This window comes from Pinus tabuliformis, chromosome 4_2, assembly GCF_031772625.1.
Source record: "Pinus tabuliformis cultivar Carrire ecotype Pingquan chromosome 4_2, CPIR1, whole genome shotgun sequence".
In the NCBI taxonomy this organism is placed as follows: domain Eukaryota; kingdom Viridiplantae; phylum Streptophyta; class Pinopsida; order Pinales; family Pinaceae; genus Pinus; species Pinus tabuliformis.
Window position 1 is genome coordinate 1,058,150,776 of NC_142304.1, and position 25,030 is coordinate 1,058,175,805.

General features: G+C 38.5%; 1 protein-coding gene across 5 annotated transcripts in view; it reads right to left on the reverse strand.

The window, feature by feature from the left end:
* LOC149173237 (UDP-glycosyltransferase TURAN-like) overlaps positions 1 to 25,030 on the reverse strand; it is a 346,788-nt gene that overhangs the window by 252,995 nt on the left and 68,763 nt on the right. For all 5 annotated transcript variants that reach the window (XM_089424539.1, XM_089424537.1, XM_089424540.1 and 2 more), the window contains one exon: positions 6,923 to 6,956. In XM_089424539.1, coding sequence (XP_089280665.1) covers positions 6,923 to 6,956 — 34 coding nt within the window. The remainder of the gene's footprint in view (positions 1 to 6,922; positions 6,957 to 25,030) is intronic.

Below are 25,030 nucleotides of genomic sequence, written 5' to 3' on the forward strand. Positions count from 1 at the left end.
ATCAATGGTTGGGTTGTTGTTTATTGCATATTTATAGCCCTAAAGCAATCTATCGCTGTGAGAAAGTTTTGAAAATTACAAGGCCGAAGTATGGTTATCCTAGTGGCATGAATTAGAAAACTGAAACAATGCATTGAGCCATACAATGTTTTTAAAAAGGCAAACGTTCTAGCAATGGACTAATAAATACATATTTACCTCTAATTGTTTTGGAGATTGACCAGAATTAAATCAAGGATTTTGAGACTTCATTAGGGGCAAAGAATTGGTATTATTGTTGTTGTAGTCTAGTGATTGTCCTTAGGCTGAGGCAGAAAAGAATCCTAGCGTTGGTGGCTAATTATGAACTTTGTATTGCACAGTGCACTAAGTGCCAATTTGATATACTGGATATATTCATGAGCCTACTTTGATCATATGTTGTCTTTTCTCTATATTCTAAAGCTTTGTGTTTGGAAAGATGAATGAAAATCTTTAAATTTATGTTTTTTATAAAACAATAAATATTAATATATTTTTTACAACGACTAAGTCATTTAAATCAAACAGGCTGAGTTGATACCGAGTTGGAGTCGGAATCAGAGCCGACCCTCGGCCGTTTCCGAACCGAAGTCGGAGTTTTAAAACATTGCTCATACCTCTCTCCACGACTATATAAACACGTTATTTTCAAAATGTGATTGTGTGCTGAGAAATATTTCTCTAAGCATCTGCAGTTTTTTGAATTGGGTATGGATCTTCTGATGTCTCTGTGGCCTTGTAATTGGGTTGTTGTTTATTGCATATTTATAGCCCTAAAGCAATCTATCGCTGTGAGAAAGTTTTGAAAATTACAAGGCCGAAGTATGGTTATCCTAGTGGCATGAATTAGAAAACTGAAACAATGCATTGAGCCATACAATGTTTTTAAAAAGGCAAACGTTCTAGCAATGGACTAATAAATACATATTTACCTCTAATTGTTTTGGAGCTTGACCAGAATTAAATCAAGGATTTTGAGACTTCATTAGGGGCAAAGAATTGGTATTATTGTTGTTGTAGTCTAGTGATTGTCCTTAGGCTGAGGCAGAAAAGAATCCTAGCATTGGTGGCTAATTATGAACTTTGTATTGCACAGTGCACTAAGTGCCAATTTGATATACTGGATATATTCATGAGCCTACTTTGATCATATGTTGTCTTTTCTCTATATTCTAAAGCTTTGTGTTTGGAAAGATGAATGAAAATCTTTAAATTTATGTTTTTTATAAAACAATAAATATTAATATATTTTTTACAACGACTAAGTCATTTAAATCAAACAGGCTGAGTTGATACCGAGTTGGAGTCGGAATCAGAGCCGACCCTCGGCCGTTTCCGAACCGAAGTCGGAGTTTTAAACATTGCTCATACCTCTCTCCACGACTATATAAACACGTTATTTTCAAAATGTGATTGTGTGCTGAGAAATATTTCTCTAAGCATCTGCAGTTTTTTGAATTGGGTATGGATCTTCTGATGTCTCTGTGGCCTGTGATATCTCTGCAACCCATTCAAGTTCTGGAGCGAAGCTTTTGGAAATTTCTTTTTGAGTTTATTTTTTTGGGGTTACGGTGATTCATCGGCCATTTTCCTTCTTTCGCAGGTAACATTGAAGGAGACTGATCTTTTAACCCTGCCAACCCTGTGAAAGATTAAGACACACACCCAGAAAGCTTAAGTTGCACTTTTGGACTGATCTGTTCACTTAGTCTCTGAGCATTACACTGTTTAGGGCAAAGCTCTGTTCTTCGGTCCTCATTAGGGCATCAATTTCAGGGCCAGTGAAGGACATCAAAGAACCTACATCTCTGCGGCTTGATTATCTATGGCTTTTATGTGGATTCTTGATGAGATTTAAGTCTAGCCAAAAGGAGAAGCTTTGCCTACAGTGGACACACATAAATACTTGTGAAAACCTTTCTCCCTTGTGGATCTAAAGCTTCTGCAGAATTTTTTTTGGTTTCAATCCTGCGGTATGTAAGGCAAGCGAGGGTGTGTTTTCCATTGAAATAACTCATTGGCCTTTTTAGCATAGAAACTTATGACAAAATTAAGAAGTACTCCTACTCAGATCAGCAAAGAGTTCTGAATTCTGGGTATGAACTATTGACAATTCTTTTCAGGTCTGCAAGACAAGGATTTTGATACTATCCATACACAGTCACACTCACAGGCATAATTGAAGCCGGCCTCTATTTGTTGTAGCACAAGAAGTTCAAATTAAAGCTCTATTCCTGGAAGAAAGCCACAGTACTCCTTTGGTAGAAGGCAGAATTGAAGGTTCATCACAATGACTAAATATCTATCCTTGATACAACCCTTACAATGAAGGAACTTAACTAGTAGTGTTTCATTGCAATATCTATTATAGCCTACATCTTTGAGCAGTGAAAAGCACATGATTAAAGACAGATGGCAAAGGCAAATTGTTGTTGTTAAAGTCTAAAGTTTGAGAGGTCGAATCCTGGAAATGTTCTAAGGCATGTCTTTTATGGTCACGACTAAGGAGGATTCTGTCTGAAACAGTTCCACGACAGAAATTGAAGCACATGATCTTCTGCATATGTGATCTGAATTTAACAACGCACATAAGGCACAGTTCAATCTTTATCGATAATGTAATTGCGTGATTAAGTTGTGAGAATGTGTACGTGATGGGTTGCAAGCTTGGAGAGCAATCAGATACGCATGAAGTACAGTCTGAGTCTGCCAAATATCTTAAAGACAGTGTGCTTTTGATACAGTGTGTGTCCACAAGCAGAGAAGTAATCTAGGTGTTTTGTATACCTGTGCATTCTTGCAGAAGTTACATGTTTTGATGTCATGTTCCTTTTCAGGTTTCCCTTATGGCATGGTCGGGATGAACTTCCATGGTTGGAAGCAGCTGGGTCATAGGAGCATGTTTACTCCATCAGCGGGTCCCGGAGCTTCTAGAGGGCTTTATGGGGTTTGAGGAGTTTCTTTGGGATCTGATGGCATTCTTTTGCCATATTCCATCATCTGCACAACTTGTCTTTGTTTTGTTGCATTCCGACAACTTTCGGAAAACAGGGTTATTATGGAGCCTAACTCAATTAATTACGCTTAAGGTGGCATTACGGAAGGAATACTTGACGGAACACCTTAGTGTAACTTGTTGGAACCAGAATGAAAAGATTTATAGGATGAGATGGTGGGAAGTGACTTTCGGTGCCCTGAGGAGGAATGGTGGCTGATTTACCATTTTCCCGAATTAAGAAGGTATTTTAATTAAAATAAAAAGAGGTAAAAGGTACGAGTGATTAAACTAATAATAAATTAAAGGCTTCTAGAGGGGTCCATCATATCTATAAAAAAGAGGAGGAGGAAACCATTTGAGGACATCTTGGATTGTTGATATTTTCTATTGTCGAGGTTTGGAGAACCTAGTTCTCAACTTCTCTAGCGCCAGGACAATAACCCTCGGGTATGCTATTGAGTGTTGGACAAAAACCCAACTCTCTTTGAGGAGACTTCATCCAAGAGTTTCATAAAGCTTCAGGGATATTAGAGTGAGGATCATTCAGGTCCTCAATTTGTGCTTCATCGTCTTTTAGTTGATTCAGTGGCAGCTGTTGTTGGAGGGAGAGTGCAGTTGTTGTGGAGTTTTGAGGGATCAGGATCAGCATAGCGGCAGAATATTTGGAGGTCCACTCAGCTATCATCTTTCCTATTTTTGTCTCAGATATTTCCAGTTGTGCTCTGCATGATGTATTATAATAAATGAAGTTGAGTCATTCCTTGTGCTGCATTTCCTGATGTTATTTGTGTTTCTGGTTTACTTCTGCAAATTGTCAATGTCTTTGCTGTGCTTGTATAATTTCTGGGTTCTTATTTACTGGTGCATTTTGGTATAATCTCATTGGTTTTCGGCAAAAAATATCGGCATAAAATTTTATAAAGAAAATTCTCAGAAAAATACCACAAAATTCCCGAAAGGGACATTACATTTGCATAACAAATCAAATCTTGTAGCCTGTTGTCATGACATGAGAAGCTGAGCGTAAACACAAGTGAAGAATTCTATAACTGTAACCCAGTGACTTAAATGCAGATATGACAACAATATTGACCTTAATTGCATCTCTGACGTAATTTGGTTATGGCAAGAAGTCTGATCTGGAAACAGAATTGTTGACAGCATATTGATTAAGATAATATAGTTTTTAAAGTGAACCTATTGAATCTAGATGTGATCCAGTAAAAGCCTGATGATATTTCATTGACACTCAACAGTACAGCACTCATTACTGTACTCTCACAGAGTTGTATGAGTTGACAGATTCTATGGACTCATCTAAATTAAATTGACTCGTTGATCATTTAAAGACAGTGACTTGCAGTAATCTTGTTTCACACTGATAAATATTGACCCTTGAAGAACAGAGTAGACTATGAGCAGCAGATGGCATTGGAGTATCACTTCAGTGAACTGTTTATTCTGCAAAGACTATGTAGATGATAGCAGCAGCGACTGGACTCTTGAGCAGTGTGTGTATCAAGTTGAACAGAGGTAGTGATGAAGAGGACTTGCACAGCTGATGCAGCACCAGTGTGAGTGATTTGTGATGATTTTGATGATGCATGACAATTGGAGCAATTGAGGAGCAGAGGAAGCAGTAAAGCAGCAAAGAGGATTTGGGCAGTTGCAGCAACAGTGTTTTGATGATGGCAGAATTGATAGTTGCAGTATGATGGCGGTGAAAGCTGCAGAAGTGACATTGGTTGGAACTTGGATATTGTACTGGAGAGTCGAGACTGAAGACTCCAGCAGATTTTGTTTGCAAATCTCTTCAGACATTGGAAGCATTAACTTCTCTGGGAGTCTTGCACTTCCTTCCAGGTTTAACTGGTAAATGTACATCGTACATAATACAGTGCTTTGTGAAGATAAATCTTGTGTACTATCTTTGATGTGATGTTAGTTTTTGTTTTGTTATAATGCTCTAGATTTTTAAGTAAGAAAATAACTTATTGCAAGTGAAATACTGATTCACCCCCCTCTCAGTATTTCCAACATTTCCTAGTTAGGGTTCGGAGAGGTTGACTTGTACCAACTTTGTAGTATTTACTTCATCTTTTATATATATATATACACGCACACACACACACACATATATATAGTTAGAGTTTCGAGCACTTGACTTGTACCAACTTTGTGGTATTTACTTCATCTTTCATTTATATATATATATATGAAGTTTTCAAGTGCCCAAATATTGTTACCTGCGGAGTTAATTTTTTGGTAATGTTATATTTTTGATTGATTAGATTTCAGCCTTGTTCATGTTGATTTGACATAACATATAACTAAATGTTGATTTTTTAATAGATCTTCTATACTGATAATTGTTTCTAATAATTTACTTCTTTTCTCAATCGTGTCCATCATTTCATTATTAAACAATTACAAAGAAGACATCAACCAATTAGCATCTATAACCATAGGATCGTGAAGAGACAGCCACACAAAGAAACACAATAGTTTACCATAGGAAAACCCACATGGGAAAAACCCAGCAACCTTTTTCAATAGAGAAATTCTTCATATCAACAAAGATATATCTTTGTCAATAACTAGGTCAAACCTGGTCCATCCTGCTAATCAAGTCAATTGGCTCCGATCTGCTTCAGCAACGACATAAATTCAGCCTCTAAGCAAGTTTGGTTCTTCTCCCTTCAACAGACATTACTTCCTCAGAAATTTTGGCCCATCCACAGAATAACACTTCAGGAATTTGATCAACCAACACAGAGATTTGACCTTCAACAGACAGCTATCACAGAGATCAAATTCACCCTTCAGTCTCCTTAGATTCTTCTTGTATTCTTGCCTCATATTCGACCCTGTTTCTGCCTCAGAAGCCCTTGAACAAAACGATCCGAATCGTGTGTCAAAGACTCAAAGGTGAGGAAGACAAGTTCTATATATAGCCTTTTGCCTTAACGAATGGGTGCGTCTTTACATTAGGGCCGATTTGATCTCATGGAGCTGACTTGAACTAGGAGGAGGGACGATTTTACCAAATTCAATTCTAAAAATTCAAATTTTCTTCCTTTTTTCAACCGACATGAAGAACGTCTACAAATATTTTATTTTTGTATCTAGCATGAAGAACATGCTTACAAATATATTAATGACTCAAATATACATTATGAAGACCCACCATAGTTACAAAAATCAAAACTGAATTGGTTCTGTGATTTAACACATCAGATTTCCTGCTGTTATAATCTGTTGTGATAGGACATTTCAGATCTGTTATATGGCTTGAAAAGTTCTCATGGATTAGTTGTAGGAAACCTCAAGCAAATGAGATGAAATTTCATAATTGCGTCAATTGCCTGATTGTGAAGGTATTACAAATTGTTTGTTTCATATATGTTAAATGCATTAAAAATTTGCAAAAGCACTGAGAAGGAATACAAATCTAAGAGTTTGGAGCCTACCTAAGAACTCATCATGCATTTGCAAACAAATTTTGAAATGATATGAGCAAAGAATAGTAGAAAAATGAAACACAGGTAAAAATTAAACATGTTTTGCAAGATTCCTGTCAGTATCAGAAGTGCTCTGATTTTATTATGTAGATGACCAAGCTTTTCCATAACTTTGAAAGTATGTACAATGAAAATCTTGAGTCTTGACATAGTGAAAGAAAACTTTGGGATATATCTTCTATTCAGATACATGGATCTCTTTCCATATATAGTCATACAATAACATGTAATTCTGATATGTTTATGATCTAAATAACTGCGCTTAGCACCCCCGCTCATTGAATGGAACCTTTACAAAAGAAGCAACCTCAAACCAAAATTTCTCTAAAGCATAAAAACAGAGAAATAAAGGTTATTATTTGTCCCTTGGTTAAAAGTATACCTGCATATGCAACAATATCAACCTCAAAGCAAGCCTGCAGTCAGAGAAAGTTTTCCATTTCAGTAATAATGTATTTTACACCATAGCCACTTAAGCATAAACACAAAGTGAAGAATTTACAGATATAAGTTGATGGTGATTGGCAATGCAGATATATGCTTCAATCAAGGACAAGATTGTTTGCCCAAGCATGGTATGTTAACAGATCACATTTCCCAACATGGAAGCAACCCAAATGCAGTTACAATGCTCTCTGGCCTAATCAGCCAATTGTACCATACTTAAAAAATGCATGCGTTAATGTAGAGAGTCCTCCATATCAAAAGAAATCAAAAGTAAGCTACACACACAAGAGGTCTATACACTGTACACAGTGGTCCTATCACCATGACATTCCTTGTTCTGTGCAGTTTCTTACCTACTATCATTTTCAGATTGAATATTGTTTCAAAAAAATAGTTTTTTATCTTGCAATCTGATCTAGGTTTCTCATTCGTTTGAATGACTAACTAGGTAGATTTACTAAATCTGCACAATTAGTTAATTCAGATAAACAAGCTTCCAGTCTAACAAAATTTCAGAAATGCAAACAAAAAATAAGTGTTTTCATTAAAATTTGCACAATAATAAAATAAATAAATATTACACCAAAATAATAAAAAAGAATAAATATTTGCACAATTATCTTTAAGTCAATAAAATGATGCTCATGACCACATTATACCTTGTAGTGAGCCCTAGAAGGCCTCTTTCAATTGCAGCAGCCCTAGTTGAGCCTCCTCTAGCAGTTGCAGGCCATTTTAGGCCTTTTTCCCAGGTGTCGCAGGCCTAAAGGCCTTCCTCCTCCTCCCAACAGCCCTTCTCCTCTTTGCGGCAGCCTCTAAGGGGCTAATTCGGGTGTCGCAGGCCATTATAGGCCTTCCTCCCTCTGCCGCAAGCCTTTTAGGCCTTGACGTCAGCCCTAGAGGGATTTTTCCCTTTCCCACAAGCTATTTTTGGCCTTGATTTCTTGTGTCGTGGGCCTATTGGCCTCTTTCCTAGCCACCATAAGCCTTCTAGGCCTTATAGCCTAAGCCGATTCCCTCTCCCAGCTCCTAACCCTCATCACTGTCCTTTCTAGCCCTCATTCAGTCCTATCTTGAGTTAGCAGTGATTTTTGGGCACTAACGTTTTGTTTTGCAGTGGTTTTGGAGCTAACATTTGTGGTTGCAGGTAGACAAGCCCATTGGAGGCATCCTAGAAAGTCAACTAGACACTCACAAGGCCATCAAGGCCTAGCGGTTTGACTCCTTAACCCTTTCTCCTCATCTCTGATTTATAACAGCCTCATAACACTCATAACAGTGGCATAAGAACAAGTGACAGTCATCTTATCTCATTGATAGAACACTTGCATTGTTGTGTTTTCTCATCACTTGGCATCTCTTGCAAATTTTGGAGGACTGTTATGTTAATTGGAAGTCTGATATATGCATCATAAATTCTGATCATAAGCATGACAGCGGTATAAAAAGTAGTTAGCAGTCATCCTACTTCATTGGGCATTCACTCTTTGCATCTTGGGTGAGTGTTTTCTTGTTTCATTGGGTTGCTTCTCTTACTGTTGTTATCATTCCTTGGCTGCCTCATCTTGCATTTCATTGTCATCTGAAGCGTATACTTCTTGATGAACAGAAATATATGTATAAATATTTTATTAAAAGTTGAATAGACAAATGATGAGTGTTTACAAAATGGGGTTCCTGGGTTATATACCGCCATGGACACCCTTTGGGGAAAGGGCATGATCTTATGATCGTGCCCTTTCGTCTAATTTATCTGAAAATTAAATAATAGATCTAAACTAACTAATTTTTACATAACATTGCCTTCCTCTCGAAACAATGCTTTGTCCTCAAAGCTTACATAACGACTGATGTTGATGACAAAATGCTTCATTCTCCCAAGAAGCATCTTCTTCGGTACGTTCTTCCACTTGATCGAATATTCCAAGAGGATCAAGGTCCCACACTTTAAAAGGTCTTGGATTAATCTCTCAATTCGTTTTTTGGTGATGTGAATATCGGTATGGCTTGATGTTGACGGGGTCTGATCTTGCCTTGACTTCTATTGTATGCTCAATTTCCCTATTAGGCGGCATCTTCATAGGTAGGTCTTGAAATACTTTTTCATGCTTCTGAATAAGATCTTGTATCTTTGGTGACTCTTCTCTGGTCATATTTGCAGATAACATTTCTAATTGGTGACATTGTACTACATAAGCAGGTGCTCCTTTTCGACTCAGCTTCATCATCTGAGATGATGATACAACTTTGATTTTTTTTGTGCTTGGAATCCTTGTAGTTTGTACTTTTGACCTCCCCATTTGAATTTTATAAATTGTACTTGATGGTTGGCGGCATAAGTACTTAAAGTTCATAGCCATTGGATACCTAAGACTACATCTACTACTCCTAACAGTACCGTGAAGAACGGAGACTCTAGATTAAAGTCTTGAATCTGCAAATTGACCTTATGGCATTTCCCCACCTTTTCAATCTTCTTACCGTTAGCTACCATCACTTTCATGTTTGGCAAGGGAAATGAAAAGATATTGAGTCTCTTTGCCACGGTTGCATCTAAAAAATTGTGCGCTTCCAGAGTCGATGAGAACCACTACGTTGTTCTTCTTTATGTGTCCTTTCAACTTTAAGGTCTGAGGTTGTGATATACCTGTCATGGCTGATAATGACACTTGCGGAATACTCCCATCATTTAATTCTGGTGAGAATTCTGGGGCATCTTCTATTTCTTCTATGTCAGAGCCTTCACTATTTGAATCATTGGTTGCTTCACAATTATATAGGTTCTTTAGTTCTTTTCCTTTAGCACATCTATGTTTGTGGTCCCACTTCTCACCACAGCGTTTACATTTACCCTCTTTTATCCTTTGCATTTCCACATTAGATTTTTCATCTTCACGACGATGTGGTGGAACATATCTTGTATTATTTGAGTCCACATACTAGGGTATCCTTCGTCTTACATATGTTTTTTCCGCTTTTGACCAAAATATTGGTTCGAATTTCTTTTCGGTTTTTTTGCTTTTCGTCTTGCTACTTCTATTGAAGTTCTGCTTCTAAATGGGTTTTGAGTCCCGAGACGTATGACTGAATTAGACGAGATTCTGATAACCCAGGTATTCGTGTTACTAAGGTCTCCCATTATTGAGTGTATTCGTCCACACTTCCTTTTTGTCGTAATTTGATGAGTTTTAAAAAGAACTCTTCTTCCTTTACACCTTGGAATCTTTTAAAAAATGCATCCTTAAATTTTCTCCAACTAATGACGTGTGTTGTCTTTTTCCACCAATTATATGCTTCTCCTTCCATTTTCATGGATGCGTGCCGGAGCTTTTCGTCATCGTCATTGATGTCATATATCTCAAAGTATTCTTCTACTTTATTTATCCATGCAACATTGTTTTTTTTGTTTCCATCGAATTTAGCCATCTCGACTTTTGCCCTTCGCTGATATGTTGCTAATGGTTGAGCGAAAAAGGGGTGTTGATTGGTAAAGGTATCCCAGAGTTGCTTGTTTGTAAGGGTTGTGTTACTCACTTCTTGGTGGGGTGTCGTTGATTTTTTTGGGGATACAACTTTGTCATGAGAGTCTGTTGACTTTGTTGAATCTGATGAGATGTGTTCTTGATTCTCTTCATTTTCTTTTAGTAGTTGTTCGGGTGTACAATTCGCCTTTTTACACAGAATTTTCAGCATTGTTAAGACCTCTCTGATGCCTACTTCTGTTTGGGCATGTTGGTTTTCCATCTTTATTTCTATTCGATTTGTCGTATCTTGAAGATTTTTTATTTTGTCAGCCTGATTTTTGATATCGTTAGCCTGCCTCTCAAGCTTGATATGGAATTCATCTAATCTTCTACTGACCTCATCATGGTTGCTATTTATCTTATGCTCCACATTCAACAATTTTTTTTGGAAATCCGCCATTGTCATTGTCGACATTGAGTGGGTTTGCGGGGGCGTGTATTTACTTGCTAGCTAAAATATTTTTCCTCTCTTTTTTTTTAATTAGCTAAAATAAATTTTATACATATAACTTTTAATTAATTAAATTAACTTATATATATATATAACCTTTTAATTAATTAAATTAACTTATCTATATATATATATATATATATATATATATATATATAGATATATATATATATATATATATAACTTATAACTAAATTAAAGTTATATATTAAATAACTTATAATTAAATTATAGTATATATTATATAACTTATATATATCATATATATATATTGTATATGTATGTTATACGGAGAGTCACGTACACCAGAAGGTCACGTCCGTTGCTCCTATCATGACCCATATCTGCACAGAAATATCGTGGTCATGGGCAGATTATACCAGCGAATTAACAACAGCTAGCCGCCAGTTAACAGAACGAGCGTTTGCAGTGCAGCTATTCTTGTCTGCTGATTACCCACACCCACGCAGATGCTGGCTTACACCTACGCAGATAAAACCTATCCACGCAGATAGAACCTGCCAACAATCTTGGGCCGGCTATGCCCGAGTTGAGCCACGCTCACAACGGCCTTCCTTGGTGGCCCGCTGCCCCACGCACAGGCTACCTACGTCCAGAAAATTGTGTGAAGACTGCTACGAATCCGACTTTGGTATAAATAGATTTTTTTCTTTTTTCCACTGCCGCTGGGGGAAACGCACGTCTATTCCATCAATACCGTTGTGCACAGCGAGATGCCGCTGGACTGAGCGGACAGCGGAGTCAGCGGATGGACAGGCTAAGAACCGAACCGCTTTGATACCAATGAAGCGTATACTTCTTGATGAACAGAAATATATGTATAAATATTTTATCAAAAATTGAATAGATAGATGATGAGTGTTTACAAAATGGGGTTCCTGGCTTATATACCGCCATGGACACCCTTTGGGGAAAGGGCATGATCTTATGATCGTGCCCTTTCGTCTAATTTAACTGAAAATTAAATAATAAACCTAAACTAACTAATTTTTACATAACATCATCTCTTGCATCCATTGCACTCTTGCATACATAAGGTAATTCACTATTGACAACCTCATCTCATTGGCAAAGTAAGTGCTCTCATTACGTCAATTTTCTTAATAAGTAGATAAGAACATAAGTGCTGGTATATTTGGACTAAATTGGCATTCTTTACATGATATAAGCGTTCTGCCCTCATAAGTCTGCTCTCTCTTTTAATGTCATTAACATAAATCTAAAGAGTAACGTTGCTGATTAGTTCATCGGTTATCAAGTTTAGTTATCCCACTTTCATTAACTTTGATAAGCTTTGATACATTTTGTTGCCTAAAGGACCGCTAACATTTTTATGATATTATTTCTAAAGGAATACTTTCGCTTGTCAATGCTATTGATGCAGGAGCATGAGGCTTGAAGACAAAAGACTTCGAATTTTATTCCAAAAATACAAAAAAAGTTTATAGGCAAAGGAGTGGGATCCTTTAGCTGTCACTTTACAAAGCTTTCTAGATAGGATTTGAGCTAGAATTCAGGGATTTGGATTATCTTGTAATTAATTCAAGTAGTTAGGCTTAGTTGAGATTCTCGAAGAGAATATCATGCAAATTAGATAGGATTAGGCAGTTTCGATCCATTGATTTAGGATCTGGTTGTTGTACATACAGGTATTTATGTAAGTTTTGAACTAGTGTAATGAAGAAGGGACGAGATTTGACGGATATCGCTCTGGAATATGCACGCGGGTTAACTTAAATTTCGGACCCGAGAAGGCAATGAACTACAATTGTATTTCCTTTCAGTTCTGTGGGAAAGGTGAAGGTTTGCCATATATTGAGTAAATTTAATAGTTCTGCTACTTTTAGCAGAATAGTTAAAACTGGAGGTTGATGACTGATTCTCCAAAGGAAACCCGAGAAGAAGTTCCACCTGAGCTTGAGGAGATTGTTTCTAGTTTTGAACGATTATCCTTAGCACCTGCAACCAGCCCACCAGCTATCATTGAAATTGGCTATTGGATAAGTAGTTACATTGCTTTTCATTGTCAGAGTGAAATTAGAATTTCTTGTGAGTTTACTTTTGTAACAAGTGTACTAATAATCTTACAATAGTATAATTCACTCTTAAAAGCACTTAATTGATTTCCAAATTGTGATAAGGAGCAATCTAAGAATTGCCAATTGAAGTGCTATTTTGTTGAGAGATTGGTATTGTCTAATTGGCACATTTACATTGTTAAGAGAAGCATTGGACTTATGGACTTTATGTTTATTGTCATTTCATAAGTAATTGTCCATTGCGAGATTGTCTAATCTTGAATTGCTTTACATTCCACTTGTCATTAGATAATCTAATTTGTTCATTAAGCACTGCTTTTGGCGGAGATTTCCCTATAATTGTTAAGTACTTTCCTTCATTGCAATAATAAAGACTTTGGGGTTCATATGTGGTGTTCTTCTTCCATGGATATAGTATGATCTTTCTAATTATGTGCTTATTGTTCTATTGGTAAATATTTTATTGTTATTTCCATTTGTTCTTGTAGATTTGCTAGTGTCTAGTTATCTTGCACTAGTATTTGGGTTGGAGAAGTATTCTAGATTGGGATGCTTTAATAATTTTCGGTTAAATTTCTAGAGTTTCCTACTTCATTGTATTATCTAACCCCAATGGATCTAATAATTTATCTTGAAGTTGTGTAGAAATTTGTTTGAATCAGATCTCAAGCGTGAGGGGACATTCTCGATTGAATTAGCCCACTCTTGAGCATAGAAGTGGAGGAACCTACATATCGATTTTCCAAGTCTTATCATTCGAATTTGTTGTGCAAGGATTCCCTAAACCTTGACTCTTGACAAAATCTGCTTCAAAATTACTTTCCTCAATTTTTTGTGCTTCTATTGATACAAATCAGCTAGCGTAGAGCATATTATTGGCTAGTCAAGGAAATGAGTCATACTCCCCATCCTTTATCTAGTTCTTATAGACTACTTGTAAATGTTGAAATATTTTCTCACTATCATCCCTAATCGTTGAAGCCTGTTTTGTAGAGATACAACAGCTCATTCAAGAGATTTTTTCTACATAACGTTGGCAGGAATTCAAAGAGCTCAAGACTAGAAATTATTCACAGAGTTTTGGTAGGCTGCCATATACCTTTGTCGTAACAGTGAAAAGGTGGCTGCTCCTTACCTCTGTTATAAAAGTGAACAAACAGTCCCATTTTCTCTCTTTTTGGGAATATTTCATCACCCTAAAAGTTGGAGTTGTTTCGAGCAAAAACCTTTTGGAAATTTCAGACTTGTATTGAGGAGGTTCTCTTATGCCTCATTTCCATAGATTTTGTAAAATTTTCCTCACTGTTTTCTTAAGGAAGGATCTTTCTTCTTTCAAAGTTTAAACATCGTTGTAAAACCTTCCTTAGAGATTTGAGGTCTTCTCACTGTCAAAAGATTCTCCTATTGTAACACCATAATAATAAAGTGACATTTTTCTTTGGAGCTTGGACAGCCACCCCCTTGGCATCCATCCCCTTCTCTCTTTTTAAGAGGAGGACTCTTTCTTGCTTTGTGTTTGATTAGCTTTCCATTTTCTTCTTTGAAGTTAGTTTTAGTTTGTTAATACTCTCTTTTCATTGTCAAGCTAATTTTCATGGTCACATATTGATCGTTCATTCAACAAGTTTTCCATTTTACATCATTTGGCTTTCATTTCGTTTTAATGTGATTTACAATCTAGTTGCAATTTCATGTTAACATAGTTATCTTCTACGTTATTTACCTCAAGTTTCATGCTCAACTCATTTGCAAGTTGTTTTATTTGGAAAGTATATTTTGAGTAAATATCTACACTTGGAACAAATTTTGCATGACTTTATTTATTCACAATCTAGTTTTAACAATCTAATTGTCTACTTTTTGGGTTCATTTACTCAACTTACATTCCATTTATAAATTTGAGCAACTCATTAGCCTATATATTTTCCTGTGCTTTATGAAACAACTTCCACTTGGTTGTATTGCCATAGCATTATAAGCGAAGATACATTTTTATAGAGCACTATCATTCCAAGGCAATTGAGTTAGTATTTCAAACTATTGATCTCATTTTCTTCTATTAGCAATGTTTTCCTTGAGTAATTGGTATATGCTTCATTGATCATTGTGACAAGTTTATGTCATATTGTGCTTAAAAGTAATCTTGATCACAATTTTATTTGCTATCTCTTTATTTGAAGCATGTTGTTATCATTATATCTCTTTGAAGGCATTTCATTAACATTTAGGAATCTCATTTGCATATAAAATTTAGACTTGCACGTTTAAATCTACCTCCAAGCATGAGCTTGGTTGAATAGAAACTTTAGGACAAATCTTTCTAATTTTCTTTTATTTGATATGGAGTAAGGTTAAAACATGTGAACTCGCAGTTCTCTTGTGGTCGAGCCCTTGTAGGAACGAAGGCGCGTGGATTGTAACTTGTAAGGGGGCTAGGAAGGGTATCATTAGCGAAGGACTTGTGCCACCTTAGCCTATCTCTCATGCAAATCACCCCAATCTTTACCTAGTTGTAAGAAATTGAAGGGAGTTTCTCACCATAGATTAGGCATTTAAATTAAAATCAACCAATATCCTTGCATTTCACATAGTTTAAGTTTTGCATTCATCTATCAAACATCATATCATTTGGCATATTATTGATTTGTGAGTATTATATCTTGCTTGCACATTGATTTGAACTTATCTTGTATTTGTTATATAAATTACTTGCCCATTGTCCCTTGATATTGTCCCATTTCATTTGAGCAACTCTTGAAGTAGAAGCACAAGTTTCAATCATCTTGAAAGATCTATTTTGTTACTCATATTTCAATTTATGTTATCATCTTGTACTAACACTCGTTTTGCGGCATTGCTATCCTTGTAACTTGAAGTGCTATTTCCATTTTGCAAGTGTATAATATCTACTTGAGTATTGTTTATAAGGCATTGGTTTATCATTTTTACTTTTGTTGAATGCCATATTGATCTTTAATCAAATTTATCTTGTACATTGCTCACAAACTCTTGTACTTGCTAATTTTAAATCAAGTTGCTTTGAGAAGTGAGTGTCTTGCCCTTAATCTCTTAGAACTTGTTGTTTTCAACAAGTCTTTCCTTTAGAAAACCATCCTTAGGGTCCACCCCCCTTGGCTTTAGCTAGGACTCAAGAGAGAGCCTAGACGGAGAGAGTTGGGATTAGGTGACAGCCTCTTCTCTGAGTTTTTCCACCAGGGCCACACCTAGTGAGGTTGAGGATTTTTCCCACATTAACTTAGGTGTGTAAGCGTGCCAGCAACACACACCATCCAAAATTATGCAACTCGTTTTCATATCCTTCGCCCTGTGTAGTCACTAAATCCAAAAAAACCATTTGAATTCAAAATCTAAGTAAGTTGCTCCTTCTAGGGGTTGAAATTTGATACCTCGTCCAACCCATCTTCATATCTCAAATTGAACAATGATACCATCTCCACAAATCAACCGAAGCCACAAAACCCAACAACAAAATTTAATGAAATAATTATGTGGCTGCAAAAAGTAAAACTCATTGCTACAAACCCTCGTGACCTCATATCTCTCTTTCAAAGTTTTAAAGATTGCTTTGATACCATGCTAAATTTATAATACCAACCAAATTTATTATCTCACGAAAAAATAATTTATTGTGGAATTTAGGCTTTTGTGATCCATATCAAGTTTATTGAGAAGAGTTTTCAGTGAAAATCACATCATAATTCATTTGTCGACGCGTTTCGAACCAACGAGTGTGGTTCATCGTCAAGACAAGTTGAAGAACCAGATCATGTCTGCATGATAAATAAAGAGAGCAGATCATCCAACGGCTATATTTGATTGGGCAACTAGACTGGACCAACGGCTATATTGGACTAGGAAACAACTAAATTTGATTGGCCAACTAGACTGGACCAAGGGATAGGGACAGAGAAAAAATAATTAGTTAATTAATTTGTAAGTTAGTTTTGTTATATTTATTACCATATTTGAATAAAGGTAATGTTTGTATTTAATTATCAAGAGTATGAATCAATTAGCTATTAATAGGCCTTTTTCCTAATTAAAATTATATAAATAAATAGTTAGTTAATTAATTTGTAAGTTAGTTTTGTTATATTTATTACCATAAAAAGTAATTGTTTGTATTAACTACCAAGATCAATAACCTATTAATAGATCTATTTATTATTATTAAAACTATCTAAATAAATAAAAACTTAAATCATTAATATTATATGAAATAATAATAAGAAAAATTTCATAAAAGTTTATTAAATGGATAACCTATTAAGTTAGTTAAATAATTGACCTAATACTAAATTTAAGGAATCTAACAGTATTGAATATGTAGCAAAATTATCCTAATTAAAACAACATGGAAATTAAATTAAAATCATTGAAGAACTAATGAGAAAGAATATAGATTTTTCTAATTGGTTAGTTAGTTCATTATTAATTTTATTTAATTATATCTAAAGGGTTGGTAAGATAAATAGTGCACATCTTTTAAATTCCTTCATCAATGTTTAGGTACAGAAAATTTTTATTTCATTTATTTATACAATAATGTTAATTAAAAGGATTTTTATAGCTTATTCAAACATTTTGTTCTAATATTTAATCTAGAAGGAGTGAAAGAGAACTAGTAAAATTAAAATAAAATACTAAAAATCAAAGAGACAAGAAGGAAAAACGGAAACCAACAATCTAGAAGACGAGGGGGAAAAAACAAAGAACACCTCACAGAAAAGAACAACACAAGGGGCGGGGGTGGGGGGAAAGGGTGGCCAGGAAGAAAGGGCAGGGATCCAACAGCTGCTAATTTTCCAGCCGTCATCCCTATTGAGATTCCTTGGCCTTTTTTCAATTTCTATGGCCTCCCTAAACTTCCGGTGATTTAAAGGAGCAATCTTGGCAATAACCTGGGCCTCCTCAATGCATATGTGATGCTTAGTCTTTTCCGCGTGCTCTGCCAAGGCGGAAGACTGGGTCCTCCCATGTTTAATGTCAGTTGAGTGTTCATGAATCCTTTGATTAATAGAACGCCCCGTCTCACCAACATAGGGGGTCCCACAGGAGCAAGGAATAACATAGACACCTTTCATGTCCTTGGGGTCAATAGGGTCTTTTACAGATCTAAGGGAGCTATGGATGGTGTTAAGGGGTCTAAAGGTAGAGGGAACATTATGCCTTCTGAGGATCCTCGCAATCTTATCAGTGGTCCCCTAGATGAAAGGGAGATGAACCCCTGAGACTCGATCCTTAGGGTCTCTCTTAACCTTGGGACCTTTGTTGGCTTTAAGGAAAGCTTTCAGACCCTGGTGCCTACTATAACCATTATTAACAAAAACATTAAGGAGATGGGCTTTCTCTCTATCGAGGTTCTTTTCATCGGAGATTCTCAGCACACGAGTCGCAAGCGTGTTGAGGACACCCAACTTTTGAGCAGGGAAATGATGGGAGCTGGCATGAAGATATTGCTCAGTATGAGTTTTCTTCCTAAACACTTGGTGGGAGAAAGAACCGTCATCATTCTTTGAAATGAGAACATCAAGGAAAGGCAAACACCCATCGACTTCTTGCTCCATAGTGAACTTTATGGATGGGGATTGATTGTTGAGATGTTGGAAAAATAGATCCAACTCTTCCTGGCCATGAGACCAGATGACACCAGTAAATCTCTTCCAGAGCTTGGGCAAGAGACGTGTTGAGGCCAAAGCTTTGGATTCAAAGTCTTCCATGAAAAGATTAGCAACAACCGGGGACAGGGGGGAGCCCATGGCAACCCCGCAAGTTTGTTCATAGAATTCACCTTCAAAGCTAAAAAAGGTGGACGTGAGACAAATTTCAACCAAATGAGCGGTCAGGATCGGTTAGGCAGTTGATGACCTCAATGGCCTCCCTTATAGGAATGCAAGTATAAAGGGAGACCACATCAAAACTCAGAAGAATGTCCCTAGGGTCGAATTTTATGCCTTTAAGCTCATTGAAAAATGACGAAGAGTCTTTGACGAACGACTTTGTGAGGCCAACAAGGGGTCTAAGCTTCAAGGCAAGGTATTTAGCAAGGAGGTAGGTTGGACCACCTATGGTATTAACAATGGGCCTTAGGGGAGCCCCCTCTTTGTGAATCTTTGGAAGCCCATAGATCCATAGAGTGATGGGGCTACTCTCAATAAGTTTGTGGCAAAAGGAACCCACATTGTTGCTAGATTTTATAGCTATATCAATTGTTCTAGAGATCTTTTTCAGGGGATTCTTGCTAAGCTTTTTATTGCTGCCATTGTTACAAAGATGATCCAACATTTTCTGGCGATAATCCTCCTTATTAAGGATGACAGCAACCCCTCCTTTGTCGGCTTTAAGAACCACAATGTCCTTGTTGTAGTTCAAGGATTTGAGGGCCTCAAACTCAACCTTACTAATATTGCTTTTCGCGGGCTTTTCCTTCCTGAAGACAATAGCGCAGTCTTGCCTTATAGTGTCCTTAATATTATATAGGAGCTTGCCCGATAATATTAAGGACACTATAAGACAAGACTGCGTTGTTGTCCTCAAGAAGGCAAAGCCCCCTAAAAGCAATATTAGTAAGGTTGAGTATGAGGCCCTCAAATCCTTGAACCACAAGAAGGACATTGTGGTTCTCAAAGCTGTCAAAGGAGGGGCTGTTGTCATCCTTGATAAGGAGGATTATCGCCAAAAGATGTTGGATCATCTTTGTAACAGTGGCAGCTATAAAAAGCATAGCAAGAATCCCCTGAAAAGATCTCTAGAACAGTTGCTCTAGCTATAAAATCTAGCAACAATGTGGCTTCCTTTTGCCACAAACTTATTGAGAGTAGCCCCATCACTTCGTGGATCTATGGGCTTCCAAAGATTCACAAAGAGGGGGCTCCCCTAAGGCCCATTGTCAATTCCATAGGTGGTCCAACCTATCTCTTTGCTAAATAACTTGCCTTGAAGCTTAGACCCCTTGTTGGCCTCACAGAGTCGTTCATCAAAGACTCTTCGTCATTTGTCAATGAGCTTAAAGGCATAAAATTCGACCCTGGGGACATTCTTGTGAGTTTCGATGTGATCTCCCTTTATACTTGCATTCCTATAATGGAGGCCATTGAGGTCATCAACCGCCTAACCGATCCTGATACTGCTCATTTGGTTGAAATTTATCTCACGTCCACCTTTTTTAGCTTTGAAGGTGAATTCTATGAACAGGCCTGCGAGGTTGCCATGGGCCCCCCCCTGTCCCCAGTTGTTGCTAATCTTTTCATGGAAGACTTTGAATCCAAAGCTTTGGCCTCAACACGTCTCTTGTACAAGCTCTGGAAGAGATTTACTAGTGTCATCTGGTCTCATGGCCAGGAAGAGTTGGATCTATTTTTCCAACATCTCAACAATCAGTCCCCATCCATAAAGTTCACTATAGAGCAAGAAGTCGATGGGTGTTTGTCTTCCTTGATATTCTCATTTCAAAGAATGATGATGGTTCTTTCTCCCACCAAGTGTTTAGGAAGAAAACTCATACTAAGCAATATCTTCATGCCAACCCCCATCATTTCCCTGCTCAAAAGTTGGGTGTCCTCAACACGCTTGCGACTCGTGTTGAGAATCTCCGATGAAAAGAACCTCGATAGAGAGAAAGCCCATCTCCTTAACGTTTTTGTTAATAATGGTTATAGTAGGCACCAGGATCTGAAAGCTTTCCTTAAAGCCAGCAAAGGTCCCAAGGTTAAGAAAGACCTTAAGGATCGAGTCTCAGGGGTTCATCTCCCTTTCATCCAGGGGAACACTGATAAGATTGTGACAATCCTCAAAAGGCATAATGTTCCCTCTACCTTTAGACCCCTTAACACCATCCGTGGCTCCCTTAGATCAGTAAAAGACCCTACTGACCCCAAGGACATGAAAGGTGTTGAAGTTTCAAAGTCTAACACTTAGAAACCGTCCATGTACTTTCTAATTTATTCCTTCCTACTTGTTCTGATTAATTAACAAGTTATTTACCATGTAAATACTGAAAATAAACACAAGTACATGCTCAACACATTACAGATCATTAATTGAAGAAAACAGAAACAAGCACACAAATGACACCGTTATTTTTAGACTAATGTCCCCAGAAAAACCCAATGCAGGAAAACCGGTGCAGCTATCTTAGGGTTTGATTTATTAAGCAGTTTCGGAATACAATCTAGGCGCCAAATCTGGCTCACCCAACAGAGAAAAATCTCTACAGTTCCAGCTTCTGCCCTCTGCATCAGCTTTCCCAATTATTCTGGCAGTTCCGGCTTCTGCCCTCTGTGTCAGCTTTCCCAACTGTTTCGACAGTTCCAATTGTTCCTAGCAGTTCCAGCTTCAGCCCTCTGCGTCAGCTTTCCCGACTGTTCGGATAGTTCCTGGTAGTTCCGGTTGTTCCCGGCAGTTCCGACTTCTGCCCTCTGTGTCATCTTTCCCAAATGTTCCGGCAGTTCCCGACAGTTCTAGCTTCTGCCCTCTGCGTCAACTTTCCCGGCTGTTCCTAGCAGTTCCGGCTTTTGCCCTCTACGTCAGCTTTCCCGACTGTTCCAACAGTTTTGGCTATTCCTGGTAGTTCCGGCTTCTGCCTTCTCTGCTTTTATATTTACTGCCCCTCAGTTGCAACTCCTGATCACTCTCTCAACTTTCTCAGCAAACCCAGCCCCAGAAATTCGAAATCTTGATCTCTTGGTGTGTTCTCCAAGTGACCCTTAAGCCTTCTCTTATACTTTTCTCGTTGACAGATCAACGGTCGAGATTAAGTCCCTAATCAACGAATAAGATTAGATCTGGCTTGATCCATGACTTTTGCACCATTCTAAGACAATTTTATATTAATTCACATTAATATTTTAATTTCCCTAAGTTTAGACTCCGGGACTCCATTAAAAATATTAATTATTTTAATATCTCCCAAACTATTTAAATCTACCCAAACCCTTTCTGGGTATTGGAAATCTCATGTGCCTTAGCCCCTCCACCAAATTTCATGACTAGAGCACATCCGACGCTATACCCCAAATCAACACTCCCTCTTAGCGAGGATTATGCTCTAGCAATACTCTTCACTGAGTATTACTTTGATCATCTGGCATCGGTCCCTAATGCTAGGCCTGTTGCCCATCATTTGTACTGCTGCATCCCGTACTGCCACCCATGGCTCTGCCACTGCTACATCTGTATGACAGCTCCCTCTGCATCCATGTTGTTACCCATGGCCCTGCCACTGCCACTGTTGCATCTGCATTGCATCCCCTCTCATCATGCTGCATCGTGCTGCCCATAGCACCACCATTGCTAACTATTGCACTGCAACTCAGTTACTGAGAAGTAAGCAATTGATCTCCCAACTCTGACATCTCTGTCAGGCTAGAGACACCCTCGATGTTGATCTCCCTCTGTCGCTGACAAGTGCTCCCTCTCTGACCTCTGTGCTGCTGCAACAACTCCCTGTATCTCGCACCGTTGCACACCTCTCTGTGCAATCTTGCACTTGTGCAACACTCTCGTGCCTCTCGCACTGTTGCAGCCTACTAGCCTCGTGTTGTCCTGGAAATCCTGCACTGTAGCTCTCTTTGTCGCTCCATCCTCATCTGTCTCTACCGACATCCGCTAGTCCTGTTACTCTTCTTTGGGGCTCCCGTAGCCAGGTATAATCCAAGAGGTTGGGTACCTCGAGGATCCTGCCCCTCATCTCCTGTAGTCCACCTGACTACAGCTCGATGTCTCCCCTCTTTCGCTCAAGTGGTGTGTGTGCACTCATGGCACGGTCATCGTTTGTCTCCACCTCCTTCTCCGCCCTTGCTGGCGCTGCCTTGGTCTCAAAAGCCTCTCCCTTGCTCTTCTTCCTCGGACACTGGGTCACATAGTGACCCAGCACCCTACAATGGAAGCATTTGACCTTGGAGAGGTCCTTCTTCTTCCGCTTTTCTTGCTTAACCTCAAATGCTAGGGCAAAAACCACCTCCTCCTCCTCCTCCTTGATTCTGATCCCCTTGTTGCTGCTTCCCGTCTTGGTCACCCTCCTGATCTCTTCTTGGCGAAGGGCCACCCACATTTCCTCCCAATCTGGAAGGGTCGCCCTGCCCAGTATGCTCTGGACAAACACCTCCCAGTCTTCTGAGACTGCATTCAGGGTTGTTCTCACCAATGTGGAAAAAGTCGAAGTCGGGATTAAATCGGCAAGGGTCCAAAAGTTGAAAAAGTCGTTAAAGTCGGGAGTTTTTCAAAAAAGTCGGCAAAAAGTCGGCAAAATTAAAAAAAATACAAAAATATTCATTTTTTAAAAAATCCGGACTTTTTCAATAAAATCCCGATTTTTTCAATAAAATCCCGATTTTTTCAAACAAAAAAAAAAATCATTAAAAAAATAACACGATTTTTTGGAAAAAGTCACGATTTAATCCCGACTTTTTCGATTTAATCCCGATTTTTTCGACTGGGAAAAAATCGGCAAAAAATCGGCCGATTTAATCGGCCAGCCAAAAAAATCGAAAAATCGGGATTTAATCCCGATTTTTTCCCGACTTTTTCCACACTGGTTCTCACCATCAACTTTGGATCTGGTGTGGCCCCTATGGAAGTCAGTCGATCTCGGATCTCCTTCAATCGACCAAGGAAGGTGTCGATCTATTCTCCCTTCTGCATCTGGTATGACCGCAACTGATTTTCTAGGGGCATCTTCCTCTGCACAGAAGTATGTTGATACAACTTGGTCAGGGCCTCCTACATCTCCCGTGTCGTATTCTTCTCGGCAATATGTGGTACTATATGATCCTTGACCCCATCAAGAATGATACTCTTGGCCCTCGCCATTGCTTCCTCATACCTGTCATTGCCAGCTAGGTCAACTGGGACCGCTATCGTCTTCAAGGCGAAGTGCTTGACATTATTTCTGTCAAGTATGGATAATATTTTGGCCTTCCAAACTACGAAGTTTGAGACTCCGTCCAGTCTGTCCTGGTCTCTTACTCCTTGTAGTGCCATCTGCTACTCTTCTACTTCCCTCCTGGAAGTTCTTGATGTGACTCCCTCTGAGCCTCAATTTCCCTCCTGGAAACCCTTCTGTCGACGTCGAGACGCCCCCTACTCTAATCGTCTGTGTCGCTGCACCAATGATCCAGATTTCCTGACTAGAAACCCTCGATGGCAACTCCCTCCTCCTTACTCTTGCCCTGTTAGGTATTGTTCTGACTACAGTACCCCACCAGCTCCACTCTGCAACTTACCCATAGCCTCCTAGACCCCAGCAACCTGAAGGTGAGAGCTCCTAGGCTCTGCGCAGTCCCAGCACTGGCAAACTAGCTTCCTCAGCCAACTGCGTCAACCCCCCTGGCCTCTGCGTGGCTCTATGTGAGCCTGTCTTTGCCTCCCTCAGCCTTTGTGCAGCCTCTTCTTGGCTCGAACTTGACGACGCAGGCACTACGTCACCCCTCCCTTGCTGCTTTGTTGTTAGGAACAACTTCTGTCACTCGAGACAGCTGTTTTCTGCTGTTGCTGCTCTGCTCTGTTGATGTCCTCAGTTCTCCTGTGATCTGCAACCACGCTCTGTCGAAGTTTCTACGTCTAACAGTTAGAAACCCTCCATGTACTTTCTGATTTATTCCTTCCTACTTGTTCTGATTAATTAACAAGTTATTTACCATGTAAATACTTAAAATAAACACAAGTACATGCTCGACACATTACAGATCATCAACAGAAGGAAACGGAAACAAGCACACAAATGAAACCATTATTTTAGGACTAATGTCCCCGAAAAAACCTAATGCGGGAAAACCGGTGCAGCGATATGAGGGTTTTGATATATTAAGCAGTTTCAAAATACAATCTGGATGCCAAATCCGGCTCACCCAACAGCGAAAAATCTCGGCAGTTCTGGCATCTGCCCTCTGCATCAGCTTTCCCAGTTGTTCCAACAGTTCCAGTTGTTCCCGGCAGTTCCGACTTCTACCCTCTACGTCAGCTTTCCCGATTGTTCCGGCAGTTCAAGC